This window comes from Trachinotus anak, unplaced genomic scaffold, assembly GCF_046630095.1.
Source record: "Trachinotus anak isolate AG129_WGS33_773 ecotype Australia unplaced genomic scaffold, CSIRO_AGI_Tana_v1 ptg000001l, whole genome shotgun sequence".
NCBI classification, from domain to species: domain Eukaryota; kingdom Metazoa; phylum Chordata; class Actinopteri; order Carangiformes; family Carangidae; genus Trachinotus; species Trachinotus anak.
This window is the reverse complement of record NW_027273852.1, coordinates 967,607-981,933: the sequence shown is the minus strand read 5'-3', so window position 1 is coordinate 981,933 and position 14,327 is coordinate 967,607. Positions and strand designations below refer to the sequence as shown.

The 14,327-nt window shown below is 38.9% G+C and overlaps 1 protein-coding gene across 4 annotated transcripts in view; it reads left to right on the top strand.

The window, feature by feature from the left end:
* LOC139624894 (poly(rC)-binding protein 3) overlaps positions 1–11,960 on the top strand; it is a 67,590-nt gene extending 55,630 nt beyond the window's left edge. The window contains exons 12-17 of one of the 4 annotated variants that reach the window (XM_071484553.1): positions 847–921; positions 3,394–3,435; positions 4,483–4,558; positions 5,689–5,741; positions 6,220–6,389; positions 9,182–11,960. In XM_071484553.1, the coding sequence (XP_071340654.1) occupies positions 847–921; positions 3,394–3,435; positions 4,483–4,558; positions 5,689–5,741; positions 6,220–6,389; positions 9,182–9,218 (453 nt within the window). In that variant the 3' untranslated portion in view covers positions 9,219–11,960. Of the gene's footprint in view, positions 1–846; positions 922–3,393; positions 3,436–4,479; positions 4,559–5,688; positions 5,742–6,219; positions 6,390–7,335; positions 8,768–9,181 lie in introns of those variants that run through there. The other 3 variants (XM_071484501.1, XM_071484324.1, XM_071484411.1) reach the window with 3 other exon arrangements.
* The last annotated feature ends 2,367 nt before the right edge of the window (positions 11,961–14,327 follow it).

Here is a 14,327-nt window from a genome sequence, read left to right as displayed (position 1 = left end):
CAGTTTTCTCTCAGGAAGGCCCAGGCTTGTTTGTGTTACATCAAGAACACCATTGCTGTGTCTTCATCTCGTATTTGAAGCACATACCGCACATAAATGGGTACACAGTACAGCAGCCACAGAGGAAATCTGATTAAGCCCTCTCCACTGTCTTGAACAGCGTTGTTTCTGCAGCACAGCATGAATCAGTGACTCTGTGTCGTTATGGTAAGCCTGCAAACTGGAACTCCTTAGCTTTCTCACTGAATCCACCTGCCTGCCGTCTCAGGAAGAAAAGCTCATACATTTGCAAAGAAAATAGAGACGTGGCAATGCATTTAATCTGGGATTATCATGTTTCATTCATGCCGGGTCTTATTTTTTTTATTCTTTCATATTTTTTTTTGCATTATATTTTATATTTTAAGGAACTAGACAATTTGAGAAATATCCTCATTAGCTTTATTGCAGAGAGTTAGCTGAGAGGATCAATAGCTCTGTCTTATCTGTCCAAAAGGGGGGGGGGGGGGTTACCTTCATTCAAAGCCATGCTAGCTGATAGCCCCTTTTTTCAGGTCTTATTGCAGAACTATGCAAATTGGCTGCTGGTTGTAGCTTCATATTTCATGAATAGATATGAGATGGCATTAATTTCTTTTTTTTTCCTTTCATCAAACTCTCAGTTACCTTTGGACAGAGTCAGGCTACTTGTTTCCCCCTTTTTCTAGTCTTTATTGCTAAACTAAGCTAACATGTTTAGTGTACAGACACGAGAGCTATGCTTTTAAATAAGCATTTATCTTTTTCAAATAGAACCACAGCCTGCCTCAGACTGACTCTGCATCTCCTCTCTTCTCTCTCTCCTAGTCCCCACCAAAAGGTGCCACCATCCCCTATCGCCCAAAGCCGGCCTCCACCCCAGTCATTTTTTCTGGTGGCCAGGTAAGAGCTGAGCTAGCTTTAGCTCATTAGTGTGTGCCTACAGCCAACCTGAGACTTTTACTGCTGCGTCAGCCACCGCCTGTTACTGCAAGCCTCCTTGCTTTTGTGCACACTTGCATGCCACCACAACTTCACAAATGAAGCTGCCCTCATTGGAAAAATTACAGCATTAGTTGTGTGTTCCAACACAAAAATAACATGTGTTTATATTGTCTTGACAAGCAACCTTTTGCGGTCACGCAGATGTGACTGTCCACTCTCAGTAGTGGGTGACATTATCATACTGCCACAGAAATGTTAGGGAGGTCGGCCTAGGGTCAGTTTGATGTGTGTGTCCCAGCAGTCACTGTTAGGGGCGGGAGGGAGCTGTACCTGTAACCAGCAAGAATGCAGGGCACATACTAATGCCCGTCCAGCTAATGTAGATAATTTAGTTACAGATCTGGGCCAAAAGCTGTTGAATTTATTTGAAAACGTAACAATATAAGAGATAAATGTGAGAACCACAGCCAATTGCCACTTGTAATGACTCCAATTTGAGAGCTTGTCTTTTGTCTTGAGATTATACCCATCGGTCGTTTAATAAAGCATAAGACACAACTGAAGCCTTTAGACAACATAAAAACACAGTTCAGTACAACCCTCCTGCATAAATGCTACCTTTGCAAAGCTTATAATGTTCAGTTTTATTGAGACAGTGTACAATGTGGTTATTTTTGGAGCTGTGGTTTTTTGATGGTGTCACTTTGGATTGCATCACACTGTGCAGATGTTCCTGTTATTGTGTTCGCCGCTGTTATTTGAATGTGATGCTTGTATTGTACACAAAATATGCTGTTTAACTTCAGTTCACACATATGTAGTCATACACTGGCATTTTAAACATCTGACACTTAAATGTCAAATGATTATGATTTGTTTATAGACTTGAATTTAATAAACAGAAAAACCAAAGAAGAAGAATCAGAATCAGTGATATAATCTGGAACATACACTCACTGAGTACTTTGTTAGGAACGCCGTATTAATTTTTTTGCTCTCAGATTCTGCTCCATGCTGACATGACTGCATCACATCATGTCTGCAGGCTTGTCAGATCGTCCTGTTCTACCACATCCTAAAGGTGTGATTCATACCTGGTGACTGGAGAATCTCCCACATGCATATTTACTTGCAAAATATCAACTGATGGTCTCATGAATAAACAGACGACTTTTGCTTTGTAGTTGTGATGGTGCAATATCCTGCTGGAAGTAGCCATTAGAGGATGGTCAGTTGTGGCCATAAAGAGGTGCACATGGTCAGCAACAAAACGGAGATAGACTGTGGTATTTAAACAAGGAGTCATTGGAATTAAGGGGCTCAAAGTATGAAAGAAAACTTTTCCCACACTTTACACCACACTACCTAGTTGGACAGTTGACACAAGGCAGGTTGGGTCCATAGATTCATGCTCTTGAAGCCTCTGACTCTACCATCTGCTACCTCAGCAGAAATCCAGATTGGGCCAAGCTACTTTTTCCTGTTATCATCTGTCTAGTTTTGGTGAGTCTGTGTCCAGCGGCGCCTCAGATTTCTGTTCTCTGCTGACAGGAACCCGACATGGTCTTCTGCTGTTGTAGCTCATCCACCTCCAGCTTGGATGTGTTGTTCATTCTGATACTTTTCTGCTCACCACATTTGTAATTCATGGTTATCTGAGCTGCCGTGACCTTTCTGTCAGCTCCAACCCTTGGCTGGCCATTCTCCTCTGACCTGTCTCATCAACAAGGTGTTTCCACCACAGAGCTGCTGCTCACTGGATGTTTTTCTTTTTTCTTTCTGGATCCATTCTGAGTAAAAACTCTAAAGACTTTTGTGTGTAAAAATCTCAGGAGATCAGCAGTTTCAGAAACACTCAAACCAGCCTGTCAGACACCAACAATCATGCCACGGGCAAGGTCACTAAAATCAATATTTTTCCTCTTTCTTTGATGTGAAGCTCCTGACCTGAATCTGACCTGTATGATTTTACGAATTGTACTGCTGCCACATGATTGGCTGATTGGATAATTAAATGAATAAGCAGGTGTACAGGTTCCTAATAAAGTGCTCTGAGGGTGTACAGTGATTTTGCTTGCCAGTAACAGAAGGTCATTTTTGCACTGATTTATTATATAATCAAACACTGATTTCTTGAATCTACTTGAAGGTCTCACTGCACTTCAGATTCATCTACATATCACATGCTGTTTATGTTCCTGCTTTAAACACAGTAATAACAAGTGTGATAAGTAGATCATTCACTGAAATCATTTACTGTTTTTGAAAATTACAAAAAAAAAATTGTTTTTATGGTTATTTGAGCTAAACTGTGAACAGGGTTTCTACAAACTTACAACGTACAAGCTGATTTGTTCTTCATGCCATGTTATTATTTTTTTAATAGATTTGCTAAAATCTGCTATTTCTTATATTTCTTCATCTTTCCAGGCCTACACAATTCAGGGACAGTACGCCATACCACACCCAGATGTGAGTTCTTAGTTTCTTCTTAATTTTCTTCTAAAATTTTACCTGTATCTCGACTATAGATATATATATATATATATATATATATATATATATATATATATATATATATATATATATATATATATATATATATATATATATATAATCAAAAACGGTAGCAAAATGGGAGGTTCAGAGGCAAGTCATAAATCAACACTTCCAAAACCACTTTCCTCGTACTTTAAGGTTAGACAGCTGCTCAACCACTGGAACAACCTCTAAACCCGATCTGGTGGATAGCAAAACAGTAGCTTCTGGTAAAAATGACAGAGGCAATGTCAGCTTTGATGCAGACACCCCTTTAATTCCAGTGGACCATATAGTCTCCATTAATAATCTGCCTTCATCTGTCCTTGTCGTGAGAGCATCTCAGAAGCTACCTTGTGTCAGATTCACTAATTCAGAGTTGGGCAGTGATTGATGCCAGTGGAGGTGGTGGTTGACGGTACAATCACTCAAGTGCAGGCTTGACACCCTCTTCCACCCTCATTAAAACTCCTCTTAAAAGGAGAAGAGGACTTGAAAGCATCAGTCTTCCCCCCGTCCTGATGGAAATGATACACAGCAGGGGGTGGACGCTTTGTGACCATGTCAGGGGGGGTAAGTAGCTGCTCTGACAGGCATGTAAAACCAAAGGTTCCCCGGGTCTTAGTTGTAAGTGCCAACCAGAAGAACACATGGTAATCAATGAGAATGAAATTATTCCTGCATTTGGTAAGTGTTCTCATGAGTGGAGTTGTGTCTCCCTTTTGCAAATTAAAAAATTACATTTGAAAATGTGAAAGTGGCAGGAAAACAGGTGAAAAAAAAAGAAAAAAGAATCAAATCACAACAATCGCCCTCTCTCCGTATCTCTTTTTCTCTTACTTTTTTGTCCTCCACCACCCTGTGTCATGGCCTCCTTCTCCTCACTGTTTCTTCACTCTAGTTTTGGTTGGCTTCATTTCTTGGTGTGACGTGTGTATCAGTAACCTCTTAGTTCTACTTTCCCTCCTAACCCTTCAGCAGTTGACCAAGCTCCACCAGTTGGCTATGCAGCAAACCCCCTTTACCCCTCTTGGACAGACCACCCCTGCTTTCCCTGGTACGTACCCACGAGGCCCTTTAGATACTTCCTTCTCTTTGCATCCAGAGAAATATTATTCTCTTTCCCTACCTTGCACCTTATCTCTCTCTTTTGGCACAGCATGACTTGGCCCCCGTGGTTTCTCTCCTTCTTTGATTTTTTTCATGTATATTTTCTCTTGGCTCCGTCTGATAATACGCCAGTGAAAGGCAAAACAAAAAAATAAATAAATAAATAAAAACTGACACTGGGCTTCACTTTAAACTGTTTATTCAAAATTTAATTATCACTTGGAGACAGCATACATCTTTTTCTGACAGATATTTAGGTTGCTTTATTTTCCATTAAATCTCCAGTGAGTGAGGTTGGCCAGACTGCCACACAATCTCCCACATCTGAATAGACATTGGTACATACCATATATTAGTCTGTCTCTATCATATCCCGATTAAAAACGGTAATATTCAATGTTTCTTTTTTTCATCGAAAAGGATGTGACAATTTCCATCAGCACATAAAATGATTTATTGAATCAACACAGGTCTTCAAAGAAATGTGCTCTCTTTTTGAAATATGTTCTAGCTGTCTTTTGTCACAAACTATAAACAGTTTGATATTTTGGGAAATACACATCATCACTTTCTTGTCAAGAGATAAATGAGAAGATCAATAGGCCTTCTGCTCTAATGCTACATTACAGCTAACAGCTAAGCTTAGTCTAGCTAAAAGACTGGAGATGAAATAGCCTGGCTAGCTGTAACGTCAACACCTTTAAAGGAAAGAGTTAGCTGAGAAGACTGGTAACACCCTCATATCTGTTTGTTAAATATGAAGCTGGAGCCTGGAGACAGCTTAGCTTAGCCCTGCTTTCTTCCTGGTCGGTGGATTTTGTTTCTTTTGGACAGAGCCGAAATAGCTGTTTCCCCCTAACTGCAATACTTTGTGCTAAGCAAAGCTAACTAGCTGCTGCCTGTAGCTGTTAATTTACAGACTGTGGGAGTGGTATTGACACTCATCTAACTCTTGTCCAACAAGCACATAAACATATTTCCCAAAATGACAAAATATTCCTTTAAAAGGTTTCAGCTCTGTTAAAGTGACTATTTCAATTTAAACCTCCTTTCTTATCCCATTGCTCCCCAACTCAGGTTTGGATGCCAGTCCACCAGCCAGCACCCATGAACTCACCATTCCTAATGATGTGAGTAATGCCAAAAAGGTTAGAAATGAGACATGTTTTTGTAGTTTTCAAATTATGTGTGTTTTTAAATTAAATGGTATTGTGTAGAAATTTAAATGATGCTGAGAAGAGTTTGTACAGGGGGAATAGCAGCTTTGATTGTTAATTAACTGATAAGGAAAATATTTGCAAATACAGCAGTGAGATAATCCTGTCCTTCCAAACTTGGTGATATATGAACAAATGATTGACAACATTACCAAGAAAGATCTTTCAAACCTATGGTTGGCACAGCAGAGAACCCCTAATCACCCGATTTACTGACCATGCTATCATTAATCAAACTTAATTTCCTGAATGATGGGAATTAAATCATATACCTCGAACATTTCATAACCCGTTAAACTTTCTTTTTAACTTAAAATGAGTTAGGTATTAAGTATAAAAAAACACAGAGGTTTTCCATGCTTCATGTTCAAAGACTTCTGCTCTTTTTTAGCTAATAGGCTGCATTATTGGACGCCAGGGCACCAAAATAAATGAGATTCGACAGATGTCTGGGGCGCAGATCAAAATTGCAAATGCCATGGAGGGCTCGTCTGAGCGTCAGATCACCATCACAGGGACCCCTGCTAACATCAGCCTGGCCCAGTATCTCATCAATGCAAGGTAACCTTTTAACTCTAACTGCTGGGATCCAGCTCAATCTAAAACATAAAAGCAACACCCGAATGACCACGCTCGTAGTGAGGATCCAAGAAAACAGCTGTCCGTGACACTTGGGTTTTTTGGAAGGAAGAAAAGTATCTTGCCACTTAAGTTTTAACATGCACGACACTGAGACTTTGAGGAGTTGCTAGAAAATGCACAATATCTGTCAGATTTTGACAAGCGACAGATAAGCCCATGAATAATGTGGCTATTCGTGCTTTTTTTCTTGGTTGTTCTTTTCCACTTTTGTCCCTTATTTCCACCCAAGTGTAGACATTAAAATGCATTACGTTTCTGCAAGCACACTCTTTGTGCATTAGTCGCTCATGGGAACAAAGCCAAGACAAGTAAGATATGTCTTTGAACAGAACCTGCAGATTAGTAAATTGGATGATCAATAAATGAATCATCAAATGCTCAATGCCCACCTCAGTTTGCAAAGTTAATCCCAAATTAGTCATAATCAATTCGTACACAAATGTTAAACAGCCTCATTCGATGTATCTAAGATCTTACCTTGATATTTTTGCACATAAGCCTTTTTTCGATATTAAATAAAAAGCAACTGACTCAACAATAAAAATCTGTTGAGCCTCAGGACTAAATCAACAGAGGCTATACTATCTTATGGTTACTGTTTTCATTTGAATTTTCTTCATCTCTCTCCCCTTCATCCAATAAAACCTCTTATTCATCAACAGCAAAGAAAATGAATGTGTTACCCACAGCTCTGAACCCCACAGGCTACCTGCACCTCAGAGTCAAATGTTATTTGCGTAAGTGCAGGAGGGCCTATGATGCTCACAAATAGGACTTTATGTCTTTCACCTCTTAAAGGGATTTCACAGAACAGTCCACAGAAAAAAAACTAATGTCTATTGCTTTCCCACAATTCCGATGGCAGGTTCAGGGACGTGGCTGCCATGTGGAATGACCCCTCATCCATGACAACATCCTGAAGTCACCCCAAATCTGGTTCTCTTTTCAGAAGCTAACACCAAAACCACCGCTTCACAATTAACCCACTATGTGTTTATCCAATGGAACTTCCCCTAGAGTCCCTTGGTTGTGCACAACACTTTAGCATTAGCTTGCAGGGGACTTGTAGTAAAAGTCAGATTAAAAACAGTGGGATTTGTTTAAAACTTTATGTAGCAAGTGTATTGATGAAAAAGCTCGTTTCACATTTTGGGAAATATAGCTATTAGGGTTTTATTTATTTCATTTTTATTTATTTATGTATTTATTTATTTTTTTGCTTTAATTCAAATAATGAGATCAATAGTACTCTCATTTCTGCCACTTAACGACAACGTTAGGTCCAGGAGATGGTTACCTTGGCTTAGCAACGGCTGGAAACGGGGAAACAGTTTGCCTGGGTCTGTGCAAAGGTACCAAAAACCCAATATCAGCTCATTAATTAACATGGTGTTGGGCAACTTTGACAAAACTCCAGAAAGTCACCTCTCCTGTCAGAGACATAAGCTTTTTCCCCAATTCAGGGGCTTCATCTTTCAAAGGACGCCATGTCTTCACACCTGTTGTAGACTGCGAAGGCCAAACCGAAATGACAATCCTGGCCTACGGACAATTTCCACTTTGCCTCACAAGCTGTGCCCACCCTTACTGTTGCGTCACACAGTGCCGCTACTGTTGCCTAGCAACCTTGACAACACATTATTTTTTTATGCCTCTGTGTAGCTGAGCTGCAATATGTACATCCGTCCGTCTGTCCCAATCTTGTGAACGTGATATCTCAGTGACGCTTTGAGGGAAATTTCTTAAGACTTGGCACAAACATTCACTTGGACTCAAAGATATACTGATCAGATTTTAGTGGGCAAAGGTCAAAATTCAAGGTCACGGTGACCTCAAATGTCTATAAGGATAAAAAGTTATGACGTTTTATATCCAAATGGTCAAAGGTCACTGTGACATCATAATTTTCTACAAAAACACCACCATTTAGTGAATTTAAAGGTGCTAGTGGGCAGATTTTGCTACCTTTAGACAGAGCCAGGCTAGCTGTTTCTGCCTATTTCCAGTCTTTATGCTAAGCTAAAATGAACCCGAGATGAATTAACTAACCATCTTCTGGCTTTATCGCGCAGACATGAGAGCTGTATTGATCTTTGCAAGGAAGCTAATAAGCGTACTTCCCAAGATATTGAACTATTCCTTTAAGTATTTATTTAGCATGCTTCATTCCAAGAATAATATGGTATTTCTTTTTGTCATTGCTATATTAGATACATTTGCCTATCAAGTCCTATTGTGTCATTGTATAGAAAGAGTAAAAATAACAAAAAATGGAAAAAAAAAGTAAAGAAAAAAAACAGAACACGACTTCTACTGAGCAATGCTGTTAGGAGGAGTGATGTGATGCCTCTGTCAGCAAATAGCCTACAACAGTTTCTACACTTGATATCTCATGACACCATCATGGTTTTTTTTTTTTTTTCCAGTCCATTGCATGGCTTCATGAGGGGTTAGTGCTGCATGATTTTTTTACCATATTTTTAGATGCTGAGCTGTTTCGTGTGAACGGGTACAATGAAAATATGGTGTTGAGTCTGCGTACAAAGGTCCCAGCAAAGTCAAGCACAAAGCCAGCCATCACAGCATAACTTTCACTTTCAAAGCGAAAGTTCTTCTTTCACAGTTGTTTTATTTTATTTTCTCTGTCTATCTTTCCCTCCCCCCTTCCCCCCTTGCTCCTCCTCCACCCCGTTTCCCCTGAACTGTTCTAGGCTGACGTCTGAAGTCACTGGAATGGGCACACTCTAATTTCTACCCATCTTCCCTCAGTGCATCACATGACCCTTATGAGCTTATGGCATTGCACTTAGTTTATTTATTTATCTGTGTTGGACAGTCCTGATATTTAAGTGATTTCAACTTTTATAATTTCTAGTATTTACTGTAAACATGTGTATCTGCACTGTCACTAAGATTCTTCACACCGATCTGAAACCGTGTTGTCTCTGTTTCTGAGAGGTCACTTTACTTTTTTGACACTCTAGTACCTTTCATGCCATTTCATGCACTGCACCGTTTTGTTTTACCTCATGTTTTCACACGTCCCTCTACTTCTGTTTTTGCTCTGCAGGCACCTGAAAGTATATGCAAAATAAACCTAGACATTGGTATAACAATTTAAACCAAGGTTGCCCCTCCTCCATCCCAAAATGACACATTTTTTACTCCATATTTAGACGACTATAGAGAATGCATCATTCAACACATGTTCAACAAGCAACTATAAACCTGATGCTTTATTATATTTTATTTTCCACTGATTTCATGATTGATGAAATGAGTGTTTTGCCTCTGTGCCTGTCTTAGTGCTGTATGTACACCATAGATTGATCTGCATGATGCACAAAACCTACTGTATTTTAAATTCATTTTTAAATCAAACATGAAGAAACAAGGACTGAATGGTGAAAGGGAATACAAACAAGCCATGAACGGTCCATTTATGATCTGTCTGTGTCACTCTGACTCCAGTTTGAAAGTACCTCATGGGTACAATTAATATTAACTCCAGTGCACAAATGTAAGTCTCTCCGAGTTTCATCTGAAACCTGACAAAAAGGTTAGATGGAAAAATGAAAATAAATCAAGTACATGACTACAGCGACAAGTAAATTTCAAATGCATGTTATAATGCACCCCATTTTATTCACGTATATTCCATGAACATGTACTCGTGTTATTCATTCATCTCATAACAACAAAGTATAAGAGGCATGAGTCATTTGGAAAGGTCTGGAAATTGTCTACTGTATATTTGCACTCACATGTAGCTGGTTAGGTTTTCCGTGCGTGTCAAAAGGGCTTATAAGCTCCTGAGAAGCAAGACTCTCATTAGTCAATAATGTCTGAGTTTTTCAGCTCCTTCCTGCAGCAGTTTGGTAGGGAATTCAGATACAGAAAATGTAGTGTGTTTCTGGTTAGCATGTATGAAGCATTGGCATGTATAAAATATATCTTTTAACGTATGCATCTACAATTAACCAGTCATTGGTTTTGCAGGTGTACTGTACATATACATGTATGTATGACTCTCTCTGTACTTGCCACCTACTGTAAGACAGTATCTCTGTAGTTACACCAGGTTGTATATCTGTTCCACCCAACTTCAGGCCTGGTTGATCAAACTAAAGCGGAATGTATTTCAGAAACGTGTTTTAACTGCTAACATTTACATGTCATACCGGATTAAAACACCTTCAATGGTGTGTTTTTAACCACGTACTTAAATGAGTACAATATGATGCAGAATGATATATAATGTAGAGAAAGTTCTGAATTTTATAAGGTTGGGCAGGTCACTTAAACTTGGGTCTGTTACAGATAACTTATTTAAAATTGTAATCTACACTTTAGTACGCTAGATACATACAATGTTATGTAATCTGATTATTTTAGGTTATGTTGAATACAAAACATAAACTAAACATAAGCTTAAATTTAAGCTGACCTTCCTGTATTTTCTGCAAACACATGAATGGATGGCCTTATTAGTATCTGTTGCTGTCATGTCAAAGTGCAGGCTATAAGAGAAAGAAAAAAATATATACATATATATCATTTAACAGTAAAATATGACACTCACAGCACATTATGTGATATTAATCTGATGGCTGTTCTACTGATTTCAGGTATCTACATTTAAAATCCACACTACCATAACACAGTTACACATTTTATTCCCAAAGACTTGATATGCATTACTCCAATACTAATCATAGACATAATATTTAGGGAACATTATTTGTGTCATTGCAGTTTAGGCTCAGGTATTTGGCTATTGGTTAGAATTGCTTAAACATAGGTTGTGATGACTCAGCGATATGTTGTTGTTAAAACAAGGCTGCTTTACAGTTACTTGTACATTAGACATTGACACATTGCTTCACATTTAAATTGCAAATGTAAAATCTGTACATTAGCACTTCTTATGTGATTCAAATGAACAAACTCGGGAATGAAGACGAAAAGGTTTTTAAGGTGTCATGTAAAAATGTTCTGTTATCAACAGAATCTGATCATTAAAATCATTTAATATCTTCTGTAAAATGCATATTAATACTTGTGTTTGTAGGTTTAAGGTGTCTGTTGGTTGAACACAGGCACACCAACCAAAGTCATGCTATTTTACAGTATGACAGATTTGCAAACATCTCAGTTGCCTTTTTGATTGTCATACTTCTATTGTTCATATTCATGGCATTGCTCATGTTCTCATCGACCCGCAATGCTGGGTAAGCCAAACACCTCATTTGTTGCTTCAGTCATTTCAGTGATACATTAACATTTTTTTTGTTACTGTGCTAGAGCAGCAAAAAAATAAAGTTTAGCGCAGAGGTGATATTGACTATGCTGAAGAAATGTGTCATACCATGTTTATGTTTGATCATTTGCTTCATGAAGGTCTGTATTGGATTTATTATTTATCAGGGTTGATTCTGAAATGTTTTGTAAAAAGAAGAGAATAAAGTTTGTGTTTTTCCCTTGACTGGACATCATTGTCATCTTCTTCAAGTTCTTTTCTTCTGTTTATTGTGTTGGACATGTCTTCATTATTACAGCAGCTACAAAATAATTGTCATAGGCTATTTATTTGGCTAGTAATGCAACCACTCTTTATCTGGTGGAGTAAGTTACAGATTTTTTTAGATACTGAATGTGTCAAAAGTTTCAACATCACAACACTTTTTATTTCAAAACAAAAATGAAACCTTTATTAATTTACTTGGTGAAATGTGTATTTTTCAAAATGTTTTTATCATTTTAGGGAATCAAACTTTAGGTATTGATCATCTCATGCTGCTAACAGAGGGCATGAAGTGCTTCATGCAACGACTGTATAAAGATGGACGTAGTCTCTGTGACATAACTATTAGGTTTTTCAAGAGCAGTTTTGAAGCTCCGAGTGGGCTGCTCCACAGTCGCCACCTTGGCAGTGCCTGACTCTGTCTAACTGACAGCCAATCCAAAAAATGGGCAAAGATGTGAGGCGTGTGTAGAGCTGAGATGTCAGTGCATGCTGGTTTAATAACTGTGGCAAACATGCACTCCTGTTAGCTTTGCTAGCACAACTTAGAGTCTGGGCATCTTGCTTGAAGGCTAAGGCTAATTCATTTGCCAGCTAATTAGCAAGTTAACAAGCTAAGCTAACATGCCAGGTATGGTGACCGCAGACACTGATACCGGCTAATTAGTGCTAACATATAAATAAGAGTAATACTAGAATTTTACTCAAAAACAGCAAGTCCACAGCAAGTCATATTATTTGTCCGCTACTTGTGTGAAAAATTCTCCAAAAGGCACCAACACCACAAACACGGCTGAGAGGTCACATTTAATGTCTCAAATTAGCTGAGGTGATGCCAAGCAGACAGCTAGCGGCTAGACACTGCGTGGCTAGCCGTATACATAACTTTAAACCTTAATAAGATTTAAACATATCAGTTTATCCTCCATACAGTTCTCAAGAAGGGGGAAATTGTACCAGGCTGTAAATGTGTCTGTTTTTCTGCTGTAAAGCTGGCATTTTACCATGGGAGTCTATGGGGATTGATTCGCTTTCAGAGCCAGCCCCAAGTTTCTATTCAAGGAACTGCAGTTTTTGACACTTGCCGTGTTTGGCTTCATTTTTCAGCTGTGGACATCGCCATTTGGTTTCATTACCTCTACTGACTCCCATGGTCAACTTCAGCTTCGATTTGTTTACAGTGCACCCATGTAATCACCCAAAGAGGAAAATGATCAGTTTTAGGAAGCACTCTGGCTGCTTCATTTTGAGCCATAAGACAACTCTTTGTTGCTGTTGTGCATCAGCCAGAGAAAAGTTCACTGCAATAACTTTGTGGAATTGTCTCTTATCCCCACCACATTCAGTGACAAAACAGTACCTTTGCATCTTGCTAAAGGACACCTCAGCAGGACATCACATGGGCAATTTACACCTGGGTCTGTTTAATGGGAGGTTTTTCTAATGAATCCATACCACATCCCCAGTGAGAAGATTTAAGACTAATTCCATGTAAGACCAAAATAACCCTGCATGAGGTGAGTTAGTTGATACTTTTGCTCAACTTAATGACCATAACATGAAGGAAATAGCTGCATTAAATCTCTGAAATGCACGGCACAGACAGGCTTTATGGCAGTTAAGAAGGTAACTGATTTTCATTTCCATTAAATAATCTGTGATTGACTCCTGCACGCAAAGGCAGAGGTGTCCCACTGTGCCAAATTCTCCTCGCCATTCTCTCAATGAAAACTGGCTGGAAAGGTAGTTTTCTTGTAATCCCATAAGGTTGTTTCACAGTATTGTTGTCACGCTTTTAAAGGTTTTTGGTTTGTCATCTGTCAGCGGAGCAAATTGGCCACTGTGGTTTGTCTGGATGTGTTTTCATTGCAGAATGTCAAATATAAATATATATAACGTATCAACAGAAATGTACAGGGGGTCTACAAAATACCAGGAACACCTTGCCATATGATGCAATCAACTGCAACATCCCTGCAAATGTTTTACATTTATTAAGTTTATAATGTTTATATTTTTTGTGACTCTGTTGGGGGTTGACACAACTTCAAGGAAATTTTTTAAAGCATGTTGATGTGATGCAAGGATATGCTAATCTTACCTACTATTCCTTTCCCTGACTGTAAATTGACCAGTCTAAATGCAAAGTGGAGGCAAGATAAAAAGTGTTAGATCCATCTAAATCACTCATTTCTGTGAACTGGACATAGCTATGTTGTGGTCTGATATACTGCTTCTGTATGTGCACTTCAGACCGAGCCGCAGGGGACGTCTGTGGCCACAGGCATGTTGCAAATTAACACTGTCCCTCTTCGGGGGTGGCATGAGGTCAC